This window comes from Callospermophilus lateralis, chromosome 18 (assembly GCF_048772815.1).
Source record: "Callospermophilus lateralis isolate mCalLat2 chromosome 18, mCalLat2.hap1, whole genome shotgun sequence".
Taxonomy (NCBI): domain Eukaryota; kingdom Metazoa; phylum Chordata; class Mammalia; order Rodentia; family Sciuridae; genus Callospermophilus; species Callospermophilus lateralis.
Window position 1 is genome coordinate 4226455 of NC_135322.1, and position 25605 is coordinate 4252059.

A 25605-nucleotide genomic window follows, 5' to 3' on the forward strand; every position below is an offset into this window, starting at 1 on the left:
CCACCCGTGGCTCCTGGGCTGAGCTTGCTCCCCCTGCCCTTGAGCAGCGGGGATGTTGGTCTGGCACATATGTGAAGGCTGTTCAGGAAGAGTGGCCTTTACCCTCCCTAGGCCAGGGAGCCTGCTTCAAGCCCTACCTGGGAGTTACCTAGTGGGGATGGGCAACCCCCTGAAACCTGATTCCCCTGCCCAATTTGGAGAGAACATTCCACCGAACCTTTACTGTGTCCCCTATAATAATATAGAGAATCTGGGTGCTGGTTCTCTTACTCCTTCCAGTGCTAGAGCTGAACCTTGGGTCACCGAGCTGTCCTGACTTAGAAACTTACATCCCTGTGCTGCGTGGTTTCTTCACATTTTCTTAGTTATGGATACAGCCAGCTCTTTTGAACCCTGTTCACATCACCAGCCTGGACAGCTGGGGTTAGTATGGTGAATGTGCTGCCCCATTTCTGTGTGTTTCCCCACTCCCAGCCCCTTGCTACTTTCCCAAGATTCCTCCCACCTAGCTCTCCATTTTCAAATATGTTAGGTTGTCTCTTTTTGCATAAATTTCAGTTTTCTTCTCTCTCATTATTCTGTAAAAGCCAATACAGAAATGTAGGAATAAGACAGATCCTTCTATGGGAGACATGTAAGTGTTGTAAGCGGTTGCCTGTTGGACCTGCCTAGAAATGCAGGAGGTAAATACAGCCTGCTGGCCTCACTCTGGTTCACAGTAGCCTCCTCACTTCACTCTTCATCAAATGTGGACTGAAGCAATTAAACGCATCAGTCCTACCACAGCACTAGAGGAATTAAAGCATTTCCTTCAGAGGTTGCTCTTGGAAAGATTCACCAAAAGTGAAACAGCAAGGAATGGGCAGTGGTCCTTGTTCTGAGACAAATCTCTCTGGGCCTTCCATGTATGTGGACATCCCCTGGGAGGATGGATGTGCTGTTTTGTTTATACTTATTTATCCTGATAGAGAGCTTTGGGTTATAAGACATCATCAACCACAGGATAGAAACATGTTTATTTAGTACAGAGGGAAATGAGACTCCAGGAAGGAAAGACCAACTCCCAACACATCAAGGGTTATGGAGATCCATGGAAAAGCTGTGCCGGAGGAGTCCCCAGATCCTGAACCTACACAGAGAACAGCCCTGAGAGTGAGTTATAAAGCCTTCACAGGGACGTGAGTGATGGGCCATCTAAGGGCTCCATTAACCACGCCATGCTCACTCCACCCTGCACATAGGTTGCCAGTATCCTGGAGAGTTCTCTTCTTAAAAACTTCCTCCTCAGGACTCATGGAAAAGCCAACTCTAACCTTGTCCCACTCTAATGACAATGTCCCAGATACTGTTCCCTGTGATACCTCACTGCCTCATCCCCAGACTGGGCTTGCTGGACACGTGAGAACTTCAGGGGCTGTGTGTCCATGTGGATGTCAGAATGGACAGATGGTTCTGATCCCTGTGCCCCAAAACATTAGGTATCAGAAATCCAGAATAAGAATCATTCCATATTGAATGGAGAGATGACCTTAGGATCCTGAATTCAGTAGAGCATCAAGGAGGGAATATGGAAATGGGGCTTCTCAACCCAGAGGGAAATTTCACTTCAACTCACATGGGTAAAGCTGAAAAACTTGGGTATTAGCAGTTGTCCTTCTATGACAAAACCCCAGAGGTTGGATACAGTATACAGCACAGATGGCTATTTATTTCACTTTCAGGGTTTTTTAAAAAAATATCTTTTATTTATAGGTGGACACAATGTTTATTTAATTATTATTATTTTTAAATGTGGTGCTAAGCATAGAACCCAGTACCTCATGCATGCTAGGCAAGTGCTCTACTTCTGAGCCCTAACTCAAACCCACTTTCAGCGGTTTTGAGCATGACACCACCATCAGTTTCTCTGTGGCCCTCAGGATAGCAGATGGCTTGGGACTCTGTGTGAGAGGGACACATGACAAGGTGAGTTTGAAAGCCAGAGATAGGCTGGGGCCAGTCCTCTCTTTCATAAAAACCCTCTTGAGAACTAGCCAGGTCCCATGAGACCCACATTGGTCATTTCATTGGGAAAGACCCAGTGACCTGTCTCCACCAGGCCTCACCTGATGAAGACCTCACCACCTCCTAACGTGGCCACACTGGACACCAGGCTTCCAAGACAAAATCCCTGGTGGACAAACCTCAAGCGTATCAGATATTTGCAGAAATGCTAGATCTGGCCTGAGGGACCATCTGGTTCTGTGGCTGTTGTTGGGGAAGAATCCATTAAGAATATGCTCCAGTCCTTCTGAGGATGTTGATCTGTTTCTCCCTCCTGTCAGGTTTGTGGGTCAGTATTGGGAGAATACATGTATCCACACTAGAGGATATAAGTTATAATTGGATTGAGCGAGTCCAATTAACTGACTCTCATTTGTTCAGAGGAATCCAGTGACTTCCAAGGTGAACAACTAGCACCACATTCTTCCTTTTCCTGGTACCTGTGTTAATTTCCTTCCTATAGGTTTTTTCTCTCTCCATTTCTTTGATGATACCTTCAATGATGCTGCCACCTGTTGAAATGAAGAACAGGAACCAACTAGACTTGTGGTAGAAACTTCTCTGGGAAGCAAGGAATGCAATGGGACATGCACAGCTCACTGCCAGTCCTTCACATGACAGGCCTCAGTATTTCCTGTTCCCTCCAAGTGAGACACTCTGCCTCCAGGGACCATATACTCCAGGGTCCTCTTAAGACATGTTATGGTGAGACCTATAATTGTTTTTGCTACGTGTCACCTGGGGAGAGAGTGTTCAGCAGTGTCCTCAGGTCCCCAGCCTGCATGCCCATTGCTGCTACAGGCACAGTGATAATTGCAGGTCTCAGGGGAGGTGAGGTCACAGAGTCACAGGCTCAATATCTCAGGACAAGGCCACCTCCCTGCAGCACATGTCCAGGTCACAGAGCTCTGTGCACTAGGATCACCATCCTGGTAAAGAGAAAGAGCCTGAGGAGTAGTGCAAAATCAGTAGGAGAGCAGCATCTGGGAGGGAAGACCCAGCTCAGGAGTCTGGGTAAGTGATCACATCAGAAATGGGGGTGCTGGATGGAACCCACAGAAGCCAGAACCACAAAGGGAGTAAAAGAACTGATGAAGAATGGGCTCCAGGTTGTAAAGAGGAATGGGGTCCCAGCCTCAATGCCAAACCATGATGGATCCTAATTAACTTTATGTGATCCTCCTTGACAGTGACTGCTATGGTTGAATCCGAGTGAAAAAGAAATGTGATTTTTCATGATGTACAAGGATGTTGTTTGAAATTCACTCAGCTACTCAGTTTCTATTATAGGGAATTCCACCCTAAATCTCTGTGATTTCTAGTGCTGGACCTATAGTCTCTCTCTGCCTGTTGTGTGGAGTAGGAGGAGCTCACAGGAATCCTCTAGTTCTGTGCAGAGAGAGAGCTGATAGTGATGCTTGAGAAGAACATATTCTCTGACTCTGAGCATGGTGCAGCCAATGAGAACAGTAATTTTTACCAATCCTGAAAGCCTCAGAGTTCAAGGAGAATGAGGCCATTTCTCTCTGATGTGGAAACAACATGTATGGAAAAGTGGACATGATTATACAGGTTTCAACACCACCTGTCAGATGTGAATCTGTATGCATGTCCATAATATTCTGATTGGAGGGAACTCAGCATCTGGTCTAGGAATCTATATTGGATCAGAATGCAGAGCTAGGAGTATAGGAAATCTCTTTCCTACCTGTTCAAGTTTCTGTGAACCTAAATTTCTCCAAATGGTAAACTTTGTTAAATTATGCAAAGGACCTCAGAAATTCTGACATTTCAATGTTAAAATGAACATGTTTTCATGCCACATAAGCCAGTTAGCATGGGAGCCTCCTATTGTGATGACATCACCCATCTCTCTTCCTTGAAATAGTTTTTTTTTAACTTGGATATTAATTAAGTCGTATACATTTATCTCTTTAAAAACCAGTGAATATTTTGTTTCTACTCTAAATTCTGTTATCACATATCAATGTTTTATGTCCCAATATAAAGACTTGGCTTGGGAATGTGGCACAATTACTATGATAATTGTCATTGTAGTTGGGCTCCAAACACACCACCAAGTGAGTCATGGGGTAGTTATCCTGATGGGGAGCCTGTCCTGCCTCATTGCTTGTGACCCACCAGGGGACAAGTGTCTGCAGTACTAAAGTTCCTTCGATGTATCTGCAGTTATTAAACTATCTAAATGTTCATTTATAATTGATATTACATGTAGAATAAACCTTTATAAGCAAGTGGAAACATTTTCCTAATAAGAAGTTATAAAGTAGCACTCATCAGAAGACATTAGCAATGCAAAAAAGCAGAAGTAAAATGAGCTGATTGGTAGAAGAACCCTGGTCACTAGCTTTAGGGAAGCTTGGTGGTTCACATAGCCCAAGCCAGTTTCAAGGCTCCTTATTATACTGGATCAGTTATGAATTTCTGTGCCCAAGTTCTCCTTGTCATCAGCAAAGTCATCTCAGCACCTGCCTCATGTTGTGAAGATTCTAGAATCACCATGTGCTGCCTTTACAGCTGGGATTTATACACTCTTCATGTCTCAACTATTCATACCAGGCTCATTACAACCTGGTAGTTAAAATAAAACATTAAGAAAGCTTTCACAGTGGGAACTCTGGGGAGTGGGCAATGCTGGGTTCTGTTTGACAGGACATGTGCAGTCCAGGCCTCCTGTTCCCCTGCAGGACCCGCTGGATGGGACAGCAGGGAACTGGCAGGATGGCAGCCAGTGATGTGGCTGTAGGTATCATCTTCTTGTCACAGACTGTGGTTGGAGCTCTGGGCAATTCCTCTCTTCTCCTCCATTACCTGGTCCTTTACTTCACTGGGTTCAAGGCAAGACACACAGACTTGATTCTTCAGCACTTGATTGTGGCCAACTTGTTAACCCTCCTGTGTAAAGGAGTTCCCCAGACAATGGCAGCTTTTGGAGTGAAAATTTTCCTCAGTGATGTTGGATGCAAGCTGCTTTTCTATCTTCACAGGGTGGGCAGGGGGGTGTCCATTGGCAGCACCTGCCTCCTGAGTGTCTTCCAGGCCATTAAGATTAGTCCTGAGAACTCCAGCTGTTCAGACCTTAAACTAAATATTCCCAAGTACATTGGCTCCTCCACATACCTGAGCTGGATCATGTGCCTCCTCATAAATGTGGTTTTTCCAATGCACATGATTGGGAGAAGAAGCAATAAAAACATTACAATCCTAAAAGATTTTGGATACTGTTATAGTGTTCGTCAGGACTCAACCACAGACTCACTGCATGCAGCATTGCTAACCTTCCCTGATGCCCTGTGTGTGGGGCTCATGCTCTGGGCCAGCAGCTCCATGGTGCTCATCCTGCACAGGCACAAGCAGAGAATGCAGCACCTTCATAGGTCCAGCTCCCTCAGGTCCTCCCCTGAGTCCAGAGCCACCAAAACCATCCTCCTCCTGGTGAGCACCTTTGTCTCTTTTTACACACTTTCCTGTATATTCCAAGTTAGTTTATCTGTTATTTATAATCCCAACTGGTTTGTGGTGAGCACAGCTGCAATCATCTCTGGGTGTTTCCCAGCGGTCAGCCCCTTTCTGCTCATGAGCAGAGACTCTACTGCATCCAGGATCCACTCTGCCTTGGTGCAGAATAGGAAGAATGCCAGTCATGTGAGAAAAATATACATCATTTAGTTTTGTACAATCTCATCTCCACAGACTGTTAGTGATAAGGCAGTGAGACTGTAAGAGTACAACACATGCACACACGTTTGCATAGTGTGTTATAATATGTGTCTCTGCATCTACCTGAGTATGTCTGCCCATCATTCAGATAATGTTTATTATGCATAAAACAATATTATAACATTTTATGTAAGTTTTGAAAATTCAAGATTTTAAAATAATTCTCATTTACTAATGACAATGTGCTTTAATATAATGTTTATTTATTGGATGTTTGTCTTGCCATTTTAGTTGATTAAGTGGTTAAAATGCAATGGATATATATATTTTTTACCTAATTCAATTCTTAGGTCTTAGCTATTTCTGGAGTCAGATGTGCTACTGCTGTGCCTGGGGGCCTTCTTATCTCCGTCTTTTCTCTTGGAAAAAAAAATGTCCAGATATTTACTCATCTAAATTTGACTAAAATCACAGTTAGTCTTCAAGTTGATACAATCATGAACGCACCTGGGAAGGATTTATTAACAAACCTTGTGTTCTTCATGACACTTTTTCTATGTTTAAATATCTGTATTGATTCCTTGTCTGCAATTTATCCTCATAATTCCATACTTCTCCCTTTTTATTTCATGATGTGTATTGAGTATATCTTAGATCACCCTAGAAATGGTAGTCCACATGTGGATAGTCACCCAGTAAAGATATTTAGAATGTTTGGCCTCTTCCTTAACAATATAAGACTGTTGTATATTAACCTGTTTACCTTCTTTCAATCTACTTTTAATTGCTCCTGTGTCTTTAAAATAATTTTATGCACAGGTCGTGATTGGTCTGCTCAGTAAGTTTCACTAACTGTCCACAGCTCTGCAGGCAGCTCCAGTGTCAATAAGAAGCAAGGTCCCCCTCACTGGTGCCTCCTCATTCCTCTCCTGTCACTGTCCCTTGTTCACCACTATGTGACAGCTAACTACATGGTCACTTTCTGCCCTTTGCATTCTGTATAAATGGATCCACACAGCACGACTTCTTTAGTGTTTGACTTTTAAAGTTCCATATGCCTGTTGCCTTCTCTTCATTTTCACAGTTAGTGACAGGATTCCACTGTGGGGGGCTCCAGCAATGAATCATCCCTCCCTTGATGCCCAGGAGGGGCTTCAGTTTGGGGCCTCATGGATAGTTTTGCCATGAAAGTTCTGCCTCATGTTGGAGACACAGCAGGGCTTTGTGTTGGGGTAAGTGTGGGAATAGTTGGGTCTCCAGCTTGCACGTATACACAGGTTGATTTCTCCTCCTTTCCACCAAATGCTTCCAATCAGTTTTCTAAAATCCACGTACATATTTCATAAGAAAAATCTCTTAATTTCAAACTATACAGCTTGATATATTTACCTTGATTCTATGACTTTGTTGTTGTTTTCTTTAACCATTATTTACCCAGGACAGGGACACAGGTGAGTAGTGGAGCACCTGTTATTCACCACCTCTGGGATCCTAGTCCCTTCTTGGTTTCCTTGGTGACTCCTGCCCACTGTGCCCCTAGAGTCTTCCCTGTCCTCTGCCCTGTTGCCCCTTGCCCAGGTTTCCTCTCTCCCTCTGTCTCAATCTCCCCCTCCCACAGTTTTAACCTCCTTGGACCACTGCCTACTTCCACGATCTTCCTGCCCCAAACATGCTACTCACCCCTGCAACACCTCGTTTCCTAAACCCCTCAGGGAACTTCTTCTGTGACTTCTACAAACCACCAACTTTCACCCTTTTGCCCCAAATCTCCCCATCCCCACTTCCTCCTTCACTCTCACAAAATCCTGCCCTCCCCTCCTTAGCATCTGCAGTGCTCCAAGCCCTTAAGTCCCCTCCCTGCACTTTGCCCCATGTCCTCAATCCCTGTAATGCACATTGACCCCTCAGCTTCATGTAACACCATCTCTTTCCCTTTCAGATCCTCTCCTGCTCTCTATGCTGCCATGCCCCAGACTGTCTGCCTCACCCTCTTACCCATCAACACACTGTCCCTTTACCCTTCTGGATCCCACTGTCCTCCACCCAAGCACTGTCTCTCCTGCAATCACTGCGGCCTTCTCACCAGATTTCTTGGTGTTAGGTGCTCACACTCATACCAGTTAGGTGCTCACACCCATACCAGTTTTTAAGGCTGTCTCTGAATTTGGATGTTGAATGTCCCCACAGATTAGTGTATTAAAGGCCTGAGTTTCGGGGATGGACTCTTTAAGATGGGGGACCCAGTGGGAGGTCTTCAGTCCCTGGCTGCTGCCCATGAGGAAGACTGTGGGATTTTGGTACTTCCTCTTCTTGTCTGCTTCCTGCCTGCTGAGGTGAATGGTTTTGCTTTGCCATAAACTCTCACTATCATGTGCCACCTTTCCACAGTGCCAAAGTAATGACACCAATGGGACATGGAATGGAGCCTCCAGAACTATGAGCCAAAATGACCATTTTCCCTTTCCGAGTTGATTATCTCAGGGACTTCATCACAGGGAGGGAAAGTTGACAGAGTTATGTGTTACTTTATTCCAAGAGGACTTTTTTATGGGTAGAAGGATTAAAGCATGGCAGGGGCTCTATCACCCAGAGTTGTAGTTATGTAACTCTTCTATATATGGACAGGTCATCCACACACATACCTGATGACTATGTAAATTATAAGAATGTGAATGTGTATATCATTGGGGGTGTTATGAATATGAGTGGTGAGGGTGTATGTGCCAAGTTTCTGCATAAATGATTGAACATGCTAGTGACTTTCTGTTGTGAGAGACTGTATGAACATAAGCATGTGAGTGTATACGTGTATTCGAGTGTGGATTCCTGCATACACATATCTGCATTTCTGACAGTCTAAATTAGTGTGTGTAGACTTAGACCTATATCCTTATAATCCTTAATTGTGTATATGTAACCTCAAAACCTGACAGGAACAACCTACAGGAGAAAGTATATATTTGGGTCTCACTGTGTGAGAGGTCCACTCCATGGCTGGCCAGTTCCTTTTCTGTGATCCAGAGATGAGGCAGAAGGTCATGATATTGGAGCATGGTGAGGAAAGAGCTTGCCTAATGGAAGTCAAGAAGCAGAGAATGATAAAGGTGCCAGGGACAAAATATGAAGCCCAAAGTCATTCCGCAGTCACCTCCTTCCTCCAACTATGCCCCAACTACCAATAGTTACTACTCAATGGTTTCAAATTAGGATGAACTGATTAGGTCAGAGGTTTTGTAATCTCATCATTTCACCCTAAAGTACCTCTGCTTTAACGCAGAAGATCTTGGGAGATGCCTCATATCCAGTCAAAAGCATTCCACCTCTGGCCCTCATCAGCTTATGTCCATGTCACAATACAAAGTGCATTTAACTCACCTCCAAGAGTTTCCATAACCAACAGTTTCAGCACCATCAAAAATCCAAGTCTAAAGTCTCATCTCAGACTCAAGACCAGCTCTTGGCAATGAGCCTCTGTGAAAATCAAAAGGAAGTCCTATTCATTGACTATATAATGGCATATAGTAAACTTTTCCATTCTAAAGGGAGAAATCAGGGAATAAAAAAAAGGGATGAGAGTAAAACACAGCTGGCAAGCAATTCCTCTGTATCTGAGGCACATGGAAGTGAAATGTTATCTTCAAAGGGTTGGTGTAGCTCTGTTCTTGGGGACTTGCCATTTGTAGATGATGTGGTCTCTCTTAGACTGCTCTGTCCATAGCTAGCAGCTTATCTCAGCAGACATTTCACATTACTGGCGTATCTAAATCCAGGGACCTATTTTTTAAAAATATTTTCTTTAGTTGTGCTGTACCACTGAGCCACAACCCCAGCCCCTAATCAGGGATCTTCATTCTAACTTCAGCTTAGTTTTACAGCTTAATGCATTGCCCTATCTGGGGCTACCTCAGTGGATTCCAGCCCTGCTACACTTTTCCTGTCCTCCCATATCTTCCTTTTAAATCTCAGTAAGTGCCTCCATGATCTCTCAATTCCATCATCTTGCATTCCTACCATGCCTTCTCTCTTGGATGACACCAAACTTTTCCAACAGGTCAAGCATTAGATAGGCCCAATTGGACTGTGGCTGCTACAGCCTCGAAATATGTGTACAAGTGAACATGGTGAATAGAATCCTGTGAAAATGACTTCCTAAAAATCCTCTTTAAAGAGAGAAAGAGAATTTTAATATTTATTTATTTTTTTAGTTTTTGGTGGACACAACATCTTTGTTTGTATGTGGTGCTGAGGAACGAACCCGGGCCACACGCATGCCAGGCGAGTGCACTACCACTTGGGCCCCATCCCCAGCCCCCTATGGTCTCTTCTTAATAATTTTATTTTGCACACCCCTGAGCCTATGGTGGATGGGTCCCACTAATCCCTGAGAGGCCCTCAAGAAATTTCCCCATTATCTTTTTGCAAAGTACTTAATTTCTCTTTATTGGCAATAATCTCTTCAATAGCCACATTTTCACTGGTGTCAATTTTACATGTGCTTTTCTGACAAAACTGCAAGTTTTAAAAATCCTTCCACTCTACTTTCTGCTCCTGCTTCTCCCAGTCTGCCACACCCTTGCCAATGCCTGAATGTTGTGGTGCCTGGAAATGCTCCCCACCAATTTCAATAGTACATCATCATAAAATTTGGCTCCACACAAAGTCTCAGGATGTGAGCAAAATATAACACACATGCCTTCAAGCCAAATTTCCACTCTTTATTCCCCTTTGAGGTTTAATGCACACAGTCCTTAAGTTGCACTCTTAGCAGCATGCTGATATTCTGAGTTTGCACCAAAAGCTCCCATGCAGCTCCATTTATAACCATTTTTCACCTCCGTTCTGTCTCCACCACGATCTGCACAGATGAGATTAACTGGGTTTGAAAGAGCTGGCTGCAACATTAAGCTAAGAAAGTGGCAAAAAAAAAAAAAATCACACAACACAGAGAACAGTTTTTTTGTTGTTGTTTTAAATGAGTTTATTTTTATTAAATTATTTATTCATTCTAATTTGTTATACATGATGGCAGAATGCAATTCATTTCATATCACACCTATAGAGCACAATTTTTCAAGTCAATGGCTGTACACAAAGCATTTTCACACCATTCGTGTCTTCATAAGTGTACTTAGGGTACTGATGTCTAACTCCTTCCACCACCATTCCTACTCCCTTGCCCCCTCCTTCCCCTCCCTCTCCTTTTCCTATCTATAGATTCTCCATTCCTTGCATGCTCCCCCACCTCCATCGCCATAATGAGTCAGCATCCTCATATCAAAGAAAACATTTGGCCTTTGATTTTTAGTTTTTAAACCCAGGTTGGGATGGCTCTGTGACCTTAAGGGTCAGCTTTCACACTGGAAAGACATTGTGAACCCATGTTTCCTTTATTTTATAGCAGGGACATCAGAGGCAGGGATAAGGATTCAAGGGTGGAGGTTGGCTTCCTGATGTCTTGTGGTCAGCAGACTGATTGACATCTTGTCAAGCCACACCCATCTCAGGTGCTGTGTGGGATGTTAGGCAGAGCAGGGGGTAGGCACACCTGCATCACAGGATTACACCCTGCCAGAGTTTGCAGAACAGGCTTATGCCCTCATTTGGCTGCTATGCATCATAGTTCACACACACAGCCCATGGATGCCTTGTGACAATGCTGTGTCTCCAGTCTTTTCCAAACTCCTTACATATAGCAGTTCTAGTGTCTTGTGAATGACATGGTTTTACCAGTCACAGCATGGACCCCACTTCTCAGTACCAATTCTGTGTTAGCTTTTCACTGCTGGGACAAAAATACCTGGAAACTACCAAGATGAGGAAATTTTTATGTTGGTTCATGGTTTTAGAGATTAAGTTTGTGCTTGGCCAACTCCATTGCTGTGGATCTGAGGAGAGGGATGGAAGGCGAGTGACTCAACTGAGATGGAAATTCAACCAAGAGATTTTATTGGGGGGCTGCCTGAAGGGGAAGGAAAGGAGAGGAAGAGAGCAGCTGCCTCAGCTTAAGAAGGGTTGCTTTGGCGATGTGGCGGGTGCTGATTGGCAGGGTGACTTGGGAACCTTCAAGGCCAGCCCCAGTGATGTCATTTCCCCAGCCCTTGTCCATAATGCCTAGAGTTGCCACATTTAGTCCACTCAAATGTGGAGGGACCTATTCAGTTAGAGCTCTGATAATCCAATTATCTCACCGGTGCACACTCCCTCAATAACACAGAAGATTTGTCAGAATACTCATATTTGAACCATAAAACTATGACATGAATATCTGAGGTGATTGGATCATGGACATGGAACAAATAATAAATTGTCTGTCAGGAATAACCAAGGAGTTAATTTCAATCTTTAAATTATCTCATTCTCTTCTCAATGAGGTTCAGGGAGAGAATAACACCACTCTCTCCATAAAAAGTGACATAAGCTGCCTGCATTGACCATGAGGGGCAAATCAGCATTTTGCATGTGGATCTCTGCCTTCTAAGTCCAGTATTCTCAGCATATAGATGATGCTCTGTTGACCAGACACAACCTTCAGTCTGGTGGGGTCTGACTCAGATGCTAACTCCTCTCAAATTATGGTGTTTCATGTTTCATACGGTGAAGAAAACTTGGATTTATGGCTTCACATTTTGGAGTCTGGCAAACATCATTAACCCAGAGATGCCCCTAAGGATGTTGACTTCTGAGAAACCAGACACATGTAGTTTCCCTGTTTGTTTTTGTGTCCCTGTCACTGGGGATGGAATCCAGGGCCTTGTACTTGCTAGGCAAGTGCTCTACCACTCAACTATAACCCCAGCCTAACACACTGTTTTAAAAGTCAGCTATTAGCTTTCTACTGAGCTCTTGTCTAAAGAGAATTCTGAGCCCTGTGACTCTGAACTGATATTCACATGTTAAGATATGTCAACTGAAATTCTACCACTAATAACGTTTTCAATTTTCCTCCATATTTCTTGCCAACTACAAATAGTGTATTCAACAAACAACAACAACAACAACAACAAAAACATAAAAAAACAAAACAGATTGGCTCTGGCAAAAACTCAAATTTCCAAGAAAAATGTTAGGGTTAATGGACATGTCTTGACCCCATCTACTGCCTAAGGTAGACTTTCTGGTTCTATGTGGCTCTTGTCTTAAGTGGGGCACCCTGAAACTTTACTTATATACATGGACTTTGTGAACTAATGGGCATGGACTGAGTTCTATCTGTGTTTATATGAGCAAAGACAAACTTTGAAGGGAGGTTATGTGTTAACACAGTGAGGATACCAAGAAATTAACTACCTGGGAAAACTTCAGGTTTTCAAGACTGGGGCTTTTGTATCAGTGTCAAAATTTCTGTGGGTGAAGAAAGGCAGATGGTACTTGGGTCACATATAGAAGAGTGAGGTAGATATTCTAAACTGCAGGTGTAAGTACAATGAATGGATTGTGCTGTGATGGAGAACAGAGAAGATTATCTGCTGCAGGGTAAATGGTAGGTACATTAGACAGTGCAGTATGACAGGACTGTGAGTCCACCTTTCCACTTCTCATTTTCCCACCCTTCAGGATCCTTTGGGGCTCTACATACCTCTGCAGTGCAGCATGGAATGTTTGAGTGAACCTGCCTTCGCACAGAAGGCTGCCTGAGACCCACCTGCTGCAGGTGAGGAGAGATCTCCCTTCCTTCTGCAGAGACTTAGTGGCCCAGGGAGGAGCTCTACCCAAGTGACATGCAGCATGCGTTTCATTTTCTCTCTACCAAGTGGGGATTGTTTTGTTTCTCTACCACAAAGAGATGAATTCATTTATATCAATATTTCAATAAAAATCAATGGAATAAGTCAGGCAAGGGAACTCTAGAACCAGCTCAAGTATGACCTTCCCTTACTTGTTCCTCTTCCCCCTTTTTAATGAATTTTGTTGGAATAAAAAACACATTGAGATGGAGACTCTGAGGATGTGCATATCACGATCTTTTGAAGACAGGAGTTTGAGAATGACAGGCACTAAGTTGGGCTGAGGCTTGTGCAGAATTCAGAATCCCTCTGTGTAGTGGACGGCTTCTGGGGGACATAACAGAGTATGTCCATGGCTTTGAGCAGAGCATCAGGAGAGGGGGCTCCTCACGGAAGAGAGTCACCTCAATACTTGTTTATCATGGGCCTTCCACACCAAGACTTCTGGGCCAGCCTCCCTGATAGAGCTGACCTGAAAAGCAACACAGAGACCAGGGAAGTCTCTGCTCACATGGGAAAGAGGAAGCTCTGGCCTCCGGAAGCCCTGGAGCTTCATGCACCAGGAGGCAAGATTCTGGCCCCTTCCCTAGTAGACTCCTGAATGAATAAACAATTAAAGATCATAAGTGTTTACCTGTATTAATGGAAAAAAAAAAGAAATAATATTCTCTATGTTAAAAATGAATAACACCAAAGAAACAAGAGCTAAGTTAGAAGTAAAATATATAATATTTTACATATAATAATATATTTCTGCCATGTTTCTCAAGACACTGGAGTGAGATTGCATTGTCAGTGCCTCATTCCTATTTTTTCAGCATCAATGTAGAAATAAGACTGGGGTCGATGGAGTACTGAAGTTATGGGTCTTTCTGGTTTGACCCTGGGGTCTGCCAGATTCCCCTCAAACCCTCCCAGAGGCTGTGAAAAAATCTGAAGATAACAAAAACTGGAATTCTTTCTTCTCAATGCAAAGTCTTTAGGGGAGGCTCATAGGTGCACACAGATAAACCCAGCCTAATTCCCTCTTAAGATTGGAGCCATCTTGTCAAAGTTACAAACAGTTCATTTCTGTTTTCTGTAAAATATTAGGACTTCTATTTGGCCTGGCCCTATTTTGATGTTTTAAACTTGCTTGGAATGCCTGCCCAGGCCTTGAACTCACCCACACCTGGCTTTCCCTGACCAGATAACAACCCTCTCTGACATCTCAGCAGCGTCTCATGAATTCTGGTGTTGGGATCTGAATTTACTCCCTAACTTGAAATGTTGTGAAGTTTAGATCATTAACCTCCTATCTGCTTTTGAATTATGCTTGTCAAAATCCTGTTAGCTGTAAGTTCTCTAGACCCCCCTCTTATTTTGCAACTTTTTGAGCTATAAAATCTCTTCCTTGGGGAGCTAGGGCTGCTGGTCTCTAGCCCATGTTAGGACAGTCAGCCACTCATCAGCTTCCTTTGTGTACACAAAATATAAACTTGCCTTAATTTGTTTAAAATTGGAGTTGGTGGTCTTTTCTTTGCTGCATCAGAGTTTAACACATACAAACAGCATGGATTTACCTCCTCCATTATCTGTCCATACATGGGAATTATACATGAAGGATTTCATCTTTGAGTTTTATGCAGTTGTTTGTGTGTGACCTGAGAGGAGTGGCAGGAGGAGTAGTTGACTTTGGATGAAGAATTGCTGAATTCTGCCATTGGTCATTGGAAATTTCCCATGAGGTGACACTATAATAATAATGTTTCCCAGTGGCTCGAGAGGCTGAGTCAGGAGGCCTCTTCCAAACAGGTTCTGGCCTGAAGCATAATGAAAACTCAAAGCATGTTCTTGTTGAACCCCAACACAAAGAAAAGACCACCAACTCCAATTTTAAATCAAATTTAAGCAAGCTTGTTTGTGCACACAAAGAGAGCTGATCAGTGGCTACAGACCAACCCCCCAGCTTTCCAGGAACAAGGTTTTATAGCACCACAAGTTGCAAAGGGGGATGTCTGGAGAACTTACAGCTAACAGGATTTTGACAAGCATAATACAAAAACAGATAGTAGGTTAATGATCTACATGGCTTAACATTTCAAGGTAGGGAATGAATTTAGATCCCAACATCAGAATTTATGAGGCACCACTGAGGTTTCAGAGAGGGTTGATATCTGGTCAGGGGGAGCCAGGATTTATGAAGTGCCAGTAAGGTTTTAGAGAGGGTTGTTTTCTTCTCAGGGAAAGCCAGGAATGAGTGAATTCAAGGCACAGGTAGGAATTCCAAACAAGTTTAGAAATTACAGTAATTTATAGTACAACAGAAATTAACTTTTCATGACTTTGTGATGACGTGGCTTCCAATATTAAAATGGAATTAGGCTGGTATCTGTACAGTTCTGGTATCTGTATAGACCCCAGAGTGATTGGCAGCCCCTCCTCATCTGTGTCTGGCCCACTGCAGGTGTAGTCAGAGCAACTGGTGCTGAGCTAAAGCAGAGATTGTCTGCAGAGTGAGCACGTGTGCACTAGAATCAGGCTCTGGGTGGAAATGGGCCTAGGAGACCAAGGAGGTTAATTTCCTTAATGAATCCTGCCATATCCTCCATCCCTCCATCCAGAAAATCTCCAATATTCCTCACTCTCACCAAATATTTATACTCTATATTAGTTGACTCTGTGACCTTTTGAAAAAACAACAAGAAAATTACCCTTTCCCCCTTATTCCAGAGACCACAGTCTGACCCTCCTCACTGTTAGGTTCTCAGGCCAAAGAAACTTTATTTTGAAAATCAGTGTCTGCCCACCCAGGCATGACCTTCCCATTAGGCCCACATGGAAAGAGTTCCTGACCATCAAGACCACAGCAAAGGTGCGGAGTAACAACCACAGAGTTATTTTTTAACTCCTCCATTTTACGTGACTCTCTAGTTTAAAGAATTTTTCCCCAGTAGGTTGCTGCACCTTACAGAAGGGCAACCTGTCAGATATTCTGTCAATAGACCTTTGTTTGAATTTAGAGCTAAGTTTCTCGTGGATATTTGCGCTAGCTACCTTAACACTCACCTGAGTCCCTCCTGCAAATTCCAGCATCTGTGTTTTCTACCCCTCCCCTATCTACTTATGTAGTCCCATTCCCTGGATCCTCTGAGCCCAACACCCTCAAACGCCACACCATAACAGTGGTCCACCTCATGCTTTGAGTATAGCCCTTGCTGCTCTGCCAGTGAGGCTTATTCCATTTATTTATCTATCTATCTATCTATCTATCTATCTATTTATTTATTTTAAACATTCATCATTTATTTGCATTAAGAACATTAAAAATCCATTCTTAGTTTAAAGTATTGTGAACTATAGCCCCCCTCCTGTGCCTTGAGTGGGGATGAGTGTTCAGACTTGAAGCAAACAGGTGAGAAAGGACCAGATAGAGTGGAGTTTGAGTGCATGGGTTATCCTGCAGCTAACATTCATCTAGCCTGCCCTGCAGACAACTTAGTTCAGCCTGCCGTGCACCTAACAGCTTGGAATGCCTGCCACTGCCTTGAACTCACCCAGGCCTGGCTTTCCTGGCCAGATAACAACCCTCTCTGAAACTCTAGTGGTGCTTCATGAATTCTGATGTTGGGATCTAAATTGACTCCCTATGTGCTAAACCATTTAGACCATTAACCTACTACCTATCTTTGTGTTTGGCTTGTCAAAATTCTGTTATCTGTAAGTTCTCAAGGCACCCCCACCTCCTTTTGCAAATTTCTGTGCTATAAAGCTGTGCTCCTAGAGAGCTGCAGGTCTGTCTTCTATTCCCACAGGTTTGAGATGACACAGCCCCAGCCGGTTGGAATTACAAGTTTGCTTTAATTTGATTTAAATTGGAGTCAGTGGTTTTTTCTTTGCCTCATGGTTTAAAAAAGTCAATAGAATATTATTATTCAGCTATAAAGGTGAATACATTTCACATATTATACATTTTTCATCTTTTAGATTTAACTAGTGGATATCATATAAGTGAAATAAATCACAAAAAGGAATACCCATATGTTCTCACATATGGAAAATGTGAAGACAAGAATGTGGATGTCATAGAAGTAGAGAATAGCATAAGTACTGTCTAGGCTGAGACAGTGCTCAACCTCCAGGCACCTCTGCTCCTCTGTGAAGTGCATGCTGCCCCTGACCACCATCCACCCCCCTGCAGCCCTGCCCCTGGCTCCTGGGTGCTTCAGTGCACTCACAACCAGGGTCCCCTCCCTCGGCTCCCTCCCTTCCTGGGCACATACTTCCTCCTCCCCATGTCTGTCCCTTCCCCAGGCTCCATCTCCTTTGCTTACACTCTGAATCCGCCTCAGTCACTGTCCACCAAGATGGGCTCCTCCTCTCCTGCTCCTTTGCCCACAGCAGGTTTCCATCACATGGTTTCCTGACCACAGACTCTTAGCCAGTGACTGTGGGTTGGAATCACACCATTGATCCTGTCACCTGGCCATCCATCCACTGGGAACCCAGTGATTTTATGTGTGTTGAAACGAGTCTTCAAAATCTGGATCAAGTCCTCATTCCCACACTGTTGCCAAGGCAAGAGCAAAACATTTTTTAAAGCATAGAACAAGGGGGGTGGTGGAAAGAGAGAGAGAGAGAGAGAGAGAGAGATTCCTCCAGAGAGGAGGGAGTCCAGAGCTGATTCTTGAGGGGGGGGGTCTTGTTCCTAAGGGCAATAAAGAGCCAGATGTATGCAAACTTCAGGAATCAGCTCAGAACTTTTATTCAGGAACATAGTCACCAGGAACAGGGTTTGCAAGGATGGGGTCATCTGTTAGACCCACTTTCCAGGTGGAAATGAGCCACTAAACAAAGAAAGGCACCAGGCTTACATGGGTTATAGTCAGGGGTGACTTAGTGAGCCTGTCAGGTGGGCAATCAGGAATCTGAGTTGTTGGGTTGGGGGTCAGCGGCCAGTACCTGGAGATGAATTGTCCTGGAGAAGATAATCCTAGAGGCTATGATTCTAGATTTGCTGGAACACTCTCTCTTTTCCTGTGGCCAGCTTCTGGGAAGGATTTATTTTGGGAGAGATGAAAGCTGTCAATGTATGGCTTTCTTTTTCATTTTCCCAGGCCTCACAATCTTGGGTTTTAAATTTCCATTCTCTGTATCTCCTTTTATAGATTTCAGGTTTCCTTTCTTCTCCTGCCCCCTTCTTTCTCCCTGGTGAACAAACGGGCAGGAAGAGAACCCTCCAGGAGGCCCCTCTCCCTATTTCCCATGTCTTCCCAAAACTAGCCAACAAGGGAGATGCCCAAGGGGTGTTCACCAACAACTCTTTGCTGGAAGGACCAGTTCCCTGGAGGCAGGTGGCATTGGCCACAGGTGAGGAGGAGGAGGAGTGTTCTGCAGGAGTTAGCATTTCCTGTCCTTTGGCACCAGCTCAGTCTTCCCAGCCCCACCCCATCATCTGTCTGTCTGGACAGCCTGTCCTTCTGTTCTCGTCTTGCCATGACATCCTGGCTAACTCTGTCCTGTGAAGTCGTAGCCTGGCATAGGCCTTAACCTGTTGCAAGATGTCACATGCTTTTTCTTTTTCCCAGGAGCTTCTCCTGCCCAATCTCTTTGGACCTCCTGCTCCAGTCTCTCTGATTCACCATCTCACATCTGTGGTCCATTTCCCTGTGCCCTGTGCTCACTCTTGTCCATCACACAGCTGTGCTCTGTCCCTCCCTCAACACTTCACTGTTAACAGTGGCCCTGGGTGTTTTTAGTAAATGCCCTTGAGTGCCAGGGCTCACAGGTGAGGGAGTGCTGAGGCAGCCACTGGAGGAAGGTGAGGCCTGGGCCTCTCAGCAAGCCTCCAGGCAGGTTCCAGAGCGAGCATTCCCCAGGATGTGCAGGGCCAGCTCCACCTCTCCTCATCCCTGGGCCTCCCTTTATTTCATCTCTGTTCTCATCACATGAAACTCCTTTGTTTGGAAAGGCCTGTTCATTCCACAGGTAACCCAGATACTAGCTGGGTTTAGTTTCACACCTTGAAAATCAAGTACTTACCAAGTCACTTCCACTCCTTGAAAAGTCAATGTTTCCCTGGGAAGTTCGGATAATACCTGAGGGGTTTACCCTTTCAGAAGCTCCTCTGTAATCATCTCACCTTCTCTATAAAATTACACTTTGCCTTAAATAAGCAAAGCCTTAAAACTGAAGCACCTTCAAACATTCCTAAAAGAATCCACTTTCACAGGGAAACCTCAGCTACTCATGAGGCCTTTCAGAAGATAGCATATGGGTGGCAGAGGAACATAGAAACCAGGGCAACTGAGGGCAAAGAGACTAACATCCTATAGTAATCACTTTTCCCCACAGCCCCTCCATGATGCTATTTCCTGGGGAATGCTCCCAGGAAGCCCTGTGTATCTTCCCCTCCCCCACTGCAGTTCTCAGCCTGTGGTGTTATGCTCTAGCTCGGGACCCCCAAAAGACCACCAGAGGCCAAGATCGATGTAAGCAGCAAAGAGGTGTTTATTGCGAGCTAGCTCGGTTTTCCCCGTGCACACAGCAACTGGTGACGCTGAGAGGCCCCAAGCCCAGGGTTTGCAGCAGTTTTATACACTCTTTGGGGAAGGCAGGGACTTCACATACATCATAGCATCTCTTAAATCATCACACACTGCGGGAAAAATCATAGAACAATTCTAAAACATGATTAGCACATTCACTGGTGGGAACAAGTTGGGTAGGGGTGATTGGTTAGTATAAGAGCGGGATTCATTTGAACTGATTGGTTTAAACCACGAAGGGGTGTACATGCTGAACTACATAGTTTCCCAACATGTTATCAATCACCATAAACTACTGGGAGAGTCATCTGACATCCCACGTATTTTCCCTGTCTCATGATAATTGGTGGTTGCTGGGGGGTTGTTATGGTCCTCACCTAGCCTGACAGAGTCAGGGACACCTGGTTCTGCAGTTCTCTATTGTTATTTGTAGATAAAAACTCAGGAGGGTGGGTATGTGCCTAGGAGTACTCTGTGGGTCTTTCCAAGGACAAGGGTCACACTCCCTTCCTTGGACAGGCTTTGCTCTGAGGTACAGGCTGTTTTTTCAGTGGGACCTGCTCCTGCACTTCTCAGGACCCTGCCTGCACCAACAAGAATAAAATCTAGCCTAAATACACAAATTTATTACCATTGAGCTGTGATAACTGGTATTTCATAAGAGTGAAATAGAGATGTGATCAACTATCTTTCCATTTTTCACCAAATCAGAATGTGACATTATGCTACAACTCTTGTACACGTCCCAGCAGGAGAGGTGCAATTCCTAGGTGAGAACCCAGGGCTCCTTCTGGTGGCACAGCAGGCAGCAGGAGCACTGTGCTCCCACCAGCCTTCCCCTCTCCTGCCAAGTGCAGTCTGGGTGTGTGGAGTGGCCCAGGTGGACGCTGCACAGGAAGAACTGGGAATGACTCCATTCTGTTTCCCTCAAGAACATGAACTAGGATTGCTGCCTGTAGGATGCTCTGCATAGGGTGAGAACCACCAGCTCTGCTCCCTTCCACCATGGCCACATGGGTGCCACTACCAGCTGAAGGCCCTTTTAGGGTCAGAAAGTCATGTGACTTTCCCATCCATTTTTATATTGGTGCATTGAGTGTGAAAAATGATGAAACATCATATAAAAACATGCAATCTATATATACTGATAGTAAGATTAGGCTACATTTTACCTATATTTTAATACTGGGGATTAAGCCCATGGATGCTTTGCTACTGAGCTTCATATTCAGCCTTATTTTTGAGATAGGGTGTTGCTAAATAGTTGAGCCTGGCCTTCAACTGTCTCAGTCTTCCAGGTTCCTGGGATAATAGATGTTTTCCACAGCACCCAGCAAGATTTTGTGGTTTTTATACAGACAAAGCAGAGCCTGGATAGAGTGCAGGCAGTGGACTCACGGCTCATGAGAATAAAGGGGCTGACCATGGGAAAACACACAAAAATTAGCTCATTGGTGTTCACCAACCACCCTTTGGGGCTGGAAAATAGAGCAATATGAACACTTAATAGGGAGGAGAGGGTGTGGAAAGTCAAAAAGGTGCCCACTAGGACAAGGATTCTCTGGGTGGCTTTGGACTCTGGGGATGTTCTGGGGGAAACTTTGATGCTGTGAATGTGCTGAACCCTCTGCTTGTGCCTGTACAGAAGGAGAACCATGGAGCCACTGGACCAGATCATGAGCAAGGAAAAGACAACCTCAGGAAATACAAATAAGGCTGCATATAACGAGTCTGTGATTTTGTCACGACCTGCATAACAGTACCCATGATCTCTTTTCTCTGTTGTGTTTTTCCTACTCCATTTGGTAAGCATATAGAGAGGAAAAATGGAGTTCACCACCATGTACAGGATCCAGCAGAGGGAAATGGAGAAGCCAATGTACTTTGGAGCTTTTCCTTTGAGATCCTTCCAACAGGAGTTCATGGGGCTGATGGTGATGTTCTGGAAGACGCTCAAGAGGCAGGTGATGAAAATGGACACACTCCTGCCCACTCGCTGAATATACAAAATTAGTTTGCAGGCAAAATCACTGAGAAAATATTTCAAGCCGAAAGCTGTGATTGTCTGGGGAATTCCTTTAGAGAGAATGACCAAGGAGTTGGCTATCATCAGGTGCTTGATAATTATATCTGTGGTCCTTAATGTACAGTCATTGTAGGAATGGACTAAATAATCATAAAGCAGAGAGAAATTTCCCAGAATTCCAACAGCAGTCTGTGATAAGAACATCAGTCCTATTGTCACATTCCTGGAGACCATTTTGTCATTCAGCACACTGTCCTTTACATTATGGCAACAGTCGTACCTCTTAGCAAAAAGACTCCTTGAAAATAGTTGTGCCCAAGCACAGTGGGAAGCACCTGTATCTGCTTGCTAGCTGTGGGGATGAAGGAGGAGAATCACTTGATCCCAGAAGTTTAAAGTCAGTCTGAGCAACATAGAGAGATCTCCATCTTCAAATCATGTTTGATGCCAAGGGTAACTTCCATTGCATGCACCTGTGGGATTGCAAAGCCCTCAAGATGCACAGGTTGATGGGGAGATTTAACAGTATGCTGTGTAGAAAAAAATGAGCCTTGACCATCAGATGATGCTAACCAGGGAGAGGCAATAAAAAGTGAGAACAAATGCATAGAAAGAATTTAAAATTAAAGTTTCAGAAAGAACTGATATTTGCTAGTCACATTGGAAAAAGAACTTCAATTTCCACTCACACCATACACAAAAACAGATCTCAGAGCATTTCTGACCTAAATTTAAGTGTGAGCATTAGGACATTGATAATAACAAAAAGAATATTTCTGTGTTCTTAGTTAGAAAAATGAATACTAACAGTACAAACACATTAAGCATATGGTTGAAATGGCATGTTAGGATACATTAAATTGAGGGCTACTGATCATCAAGTGCCACACACTGGGTGAGTTTGGTGTATACAGTACTGATACATCTTACAGAATGCATAATAGAAGAAAAGATAGGTGAACATTTTCAAACGGTATTTCAAAGCAAAATCATCATTGAATAAATAAATAATAAATATGGAGGAGGGAGTTTCACATCGTTATTTAAACAGCTCCTCAGTACAAGTGCACACCAACCAGAATCTAAAATAAAATGGTAGGAAATACCACAATTAGAAGGAAGATAGGCCAGGAATCTCAAGAACTGGCAATGGTGTTAAAATTGGTGCAAACATTTGGCCAACTGATGGGGCCCACTTACTGGATCAGATATATGATCCTGACCTCTATGGTCAGCAATTCCAATAAGACAAATGATCATGCAGTCCTTCAGGTTTGCCGGCGTCCATGTTGGTAAATTCAAGACTGACCCAATGTTCAGTTCCACAGGAAACAGGGGGAATGGGGGCGATGAGGTGACTGAAAGGAAAGTAGTGGGTACTGAAGTGGACCAAAGAGTCCAGTGAGCCTAGTATTATGTGTAACTCTAGTGCTCTAAAAAATAATTATAAAATTAAATGAGCAAAAACTGTTTTTGAGGAATCAGTATACAAGTTACAAAATTATGTACTTTTTAAATTTAAAATAAATAAATGGAAGAATATCCCTTGCAAACAAAGATTTAATTCCAGACCAGAATACTCATTTGTGTCATTGCAGAAATAAAGGATAGTAGAATTTCTAAAGGAAATATTCAAAATTATTATTTGGTCCTGAATAATGGAGCATAAAACACCAATCTCTGATAAATAGTTTAGGATAGAAATGGAATCCTCACTGATATCAGGCTAAGAGCTCCTGGGCATGACAGCGACATTACTGCAACCATCAGTGATGAAGCAGAATTTGTGGAGGACATTTCAGTACAAGAGACATGTCAGTAGAAGCTGGAGCTTGTGAATATTTTGCTGAATGAAGTGAAAAACAGAGGAAACTGCCATGAACTAGTGATTCATGATGAAACATTATGAAACCAGGGGGAATACCACAGATGATTTTTTCCAGCAACCACTGTGCAGTTCCTGTCCTTACAAATGAGCCTTCTCTTGTGTGTGCATCAGGGAGAGAAGTCTCCCCTCAGCCATCACAGCAGGGGTTCAGGGAGGTAGATTCCTGTCTGCACTAGGTGGATGGTAATGCAGTGTTAGAAAAAACACAACACTTTTATTTCTGAAAGGTCCCAGTGTTCTCTGCACAGGATGAGGTGACACAGTTCCATTGTCATCTTTACTATGGGCAGGAAGACATTACAAACAGCCATAGAGCACTTCAAAATGTGCTCTATGATTTTATACAGTAATGAGAAGAACAGATTAGTGACTAACTTCAGTCCTTAGGCTCTTTTTCAAATAAACATTCACTAACAATGGTATTATTCACCTGTACACCTCCTCAGGGTGTATTTTATTAAATAACATTAAGAGCCAGAAGAATTGGCTTCAGGTCAGCGACACTTCTCCTTATACTACTGAGCTCATAGTGAAGGAATTAATTCATTTTCTTGTCCACCTTTTCACTGAATCAGTTTCTACCCCCAAACCCCTCTGCAGACAAGACCACATCCTCAGACTTCTTTTCCTGATGTTGATGCGGAAATAGAAAATACTCACCTTGCTTCTTGTGAACAAGGAGTTGAGCTCAGTGTGAGGTCCTGACAGCAGCACAGGGAGGAGGCAGTTGCACCCTGAGATAAAGGTTTTTCACTCCTGTGACCTCACTTCCCCTCGGGGCTGCAATTATCACCTCACCTGAAGAGGCAATGACAGTGCAGGCCTGGGGAGCCCAGGACAAGGCTGAAAAAAGGTTCTCCATTCTTGACAATTACTAAGGCGATTATAAGTTCCTTGTTAGTAACTTCAAAATAAGTGTCAAGAAGTTTGGGAGAGGCTGTTGCTTTTCCATGATCCCTGAAGGCTGACAGTGTCTCCTACGGAAGGTTCAGGAAATACTGAGGTGGGACCTCTGAGTGATTCACAGAGGGTTGTGTGTCTCACTGGACTTCTGAGTTCCCAGAGTTTCTGACCGCACATCTTGCTAATTCTGGTTTCTGTCCCATCCTGTCCCATTCCCTTTTCTTCTGGGAATAGGCTGGGACCTGGAACTGGCCTGTCCTGTGGTTCTGTGGCCTTAGCTCCAGGCAGGCAGGGGTATGAAGAGTGTAGACCAAGGTAAGTGCTCCTATTTGTGACATCTGATGGTGGCATCACATCCATTTCTTGGCAATGGATCATGTCACAGGTAAGAAGACTCAGAAAATAGCCAACAGGATGGGTCACTTGAAGCATATGCTGAGGGGCATATGGAGAAGGTGGAGGCTTGGGAACAGGACACCTACCCCCGGCACTGGGAAGGATCTAGGTTTCAGTGATGAGGCATGGAGTGTGCAGTATCCTGCTCCCAGGGGATGTGCACCAAGGCCTTCTCCATATGTTTTATGGAGTCTTAAGGAGCCAGTGCAGCTTGGAGATGCCCAAAGATGAGCTGCTAAATCATGACTGCATGAAGCTCCTGTGCTCCATGGAACAGCAGCAGAGGACACATAGGGCAGAGCTGGGGACACATCTTCTGAGCATAGATAGCAGCTGGCACAGAAGAAGCAAGGCATTCAGCATACATGTGGGCAACCACAGGGTCAACTCCAACCCTCATACGTGCAGGAGAGGGTG

The 25605-nt window shown here is 44.0% G+C and overlaps 2 protein-coding genes across 2 annotated transcripts; one reads left to right on the forward strand and one right to left on the reverse strand.

The window, feature by feature from the left end:
- The first annotated feature begins 4785 nt into the window (after window positions 1–4785).
- LOC143384215 (vomeronasal type-1 receptor 4-like) lies at window positions 4786–5733 on the forward strand. The gene has a single exon (XM_076839268.1). It carries the CDS (start codon window positions 4786–4788, stop codon window positions 5731–5733), a length of 948 nt encoding a protein of 315 aa, XP_076695383.1.
- Window positions 5734–21209: 15476 nt separating this feature from the next.
- LOC143384216 (vomeronasal type-1 receptor 4-like) lies at window positions 21210–22235 on the reverse strand. The gene has a single exon (XM_076839269.2). The coding sequence runs from the start codon at window positions 22233–22235 to the stop codon at window positions 21210–21212; it is 1026 nt and encodes a 341-aa protein (XP_076695384.2).
- Between the last annotated feature and the right edge of the window lie 3370 nt (window positions 22236–25605).

Coding starts and splice junctions, on each gene's coding strand:
- LOC143384215 (XM_076839268.1), top strand. CDS start 4,786: ATGGCAGCCAGTGATGTGGCTGTAGGTATCATCTTCTTGTCACAGACT.
- LOC143384216 (XM_076839269.2), bottom strand. CDS start 22,235: ATGGTCTCCAGGAATGTGACAATAGGACTGATGTTCTTATCACAGACT.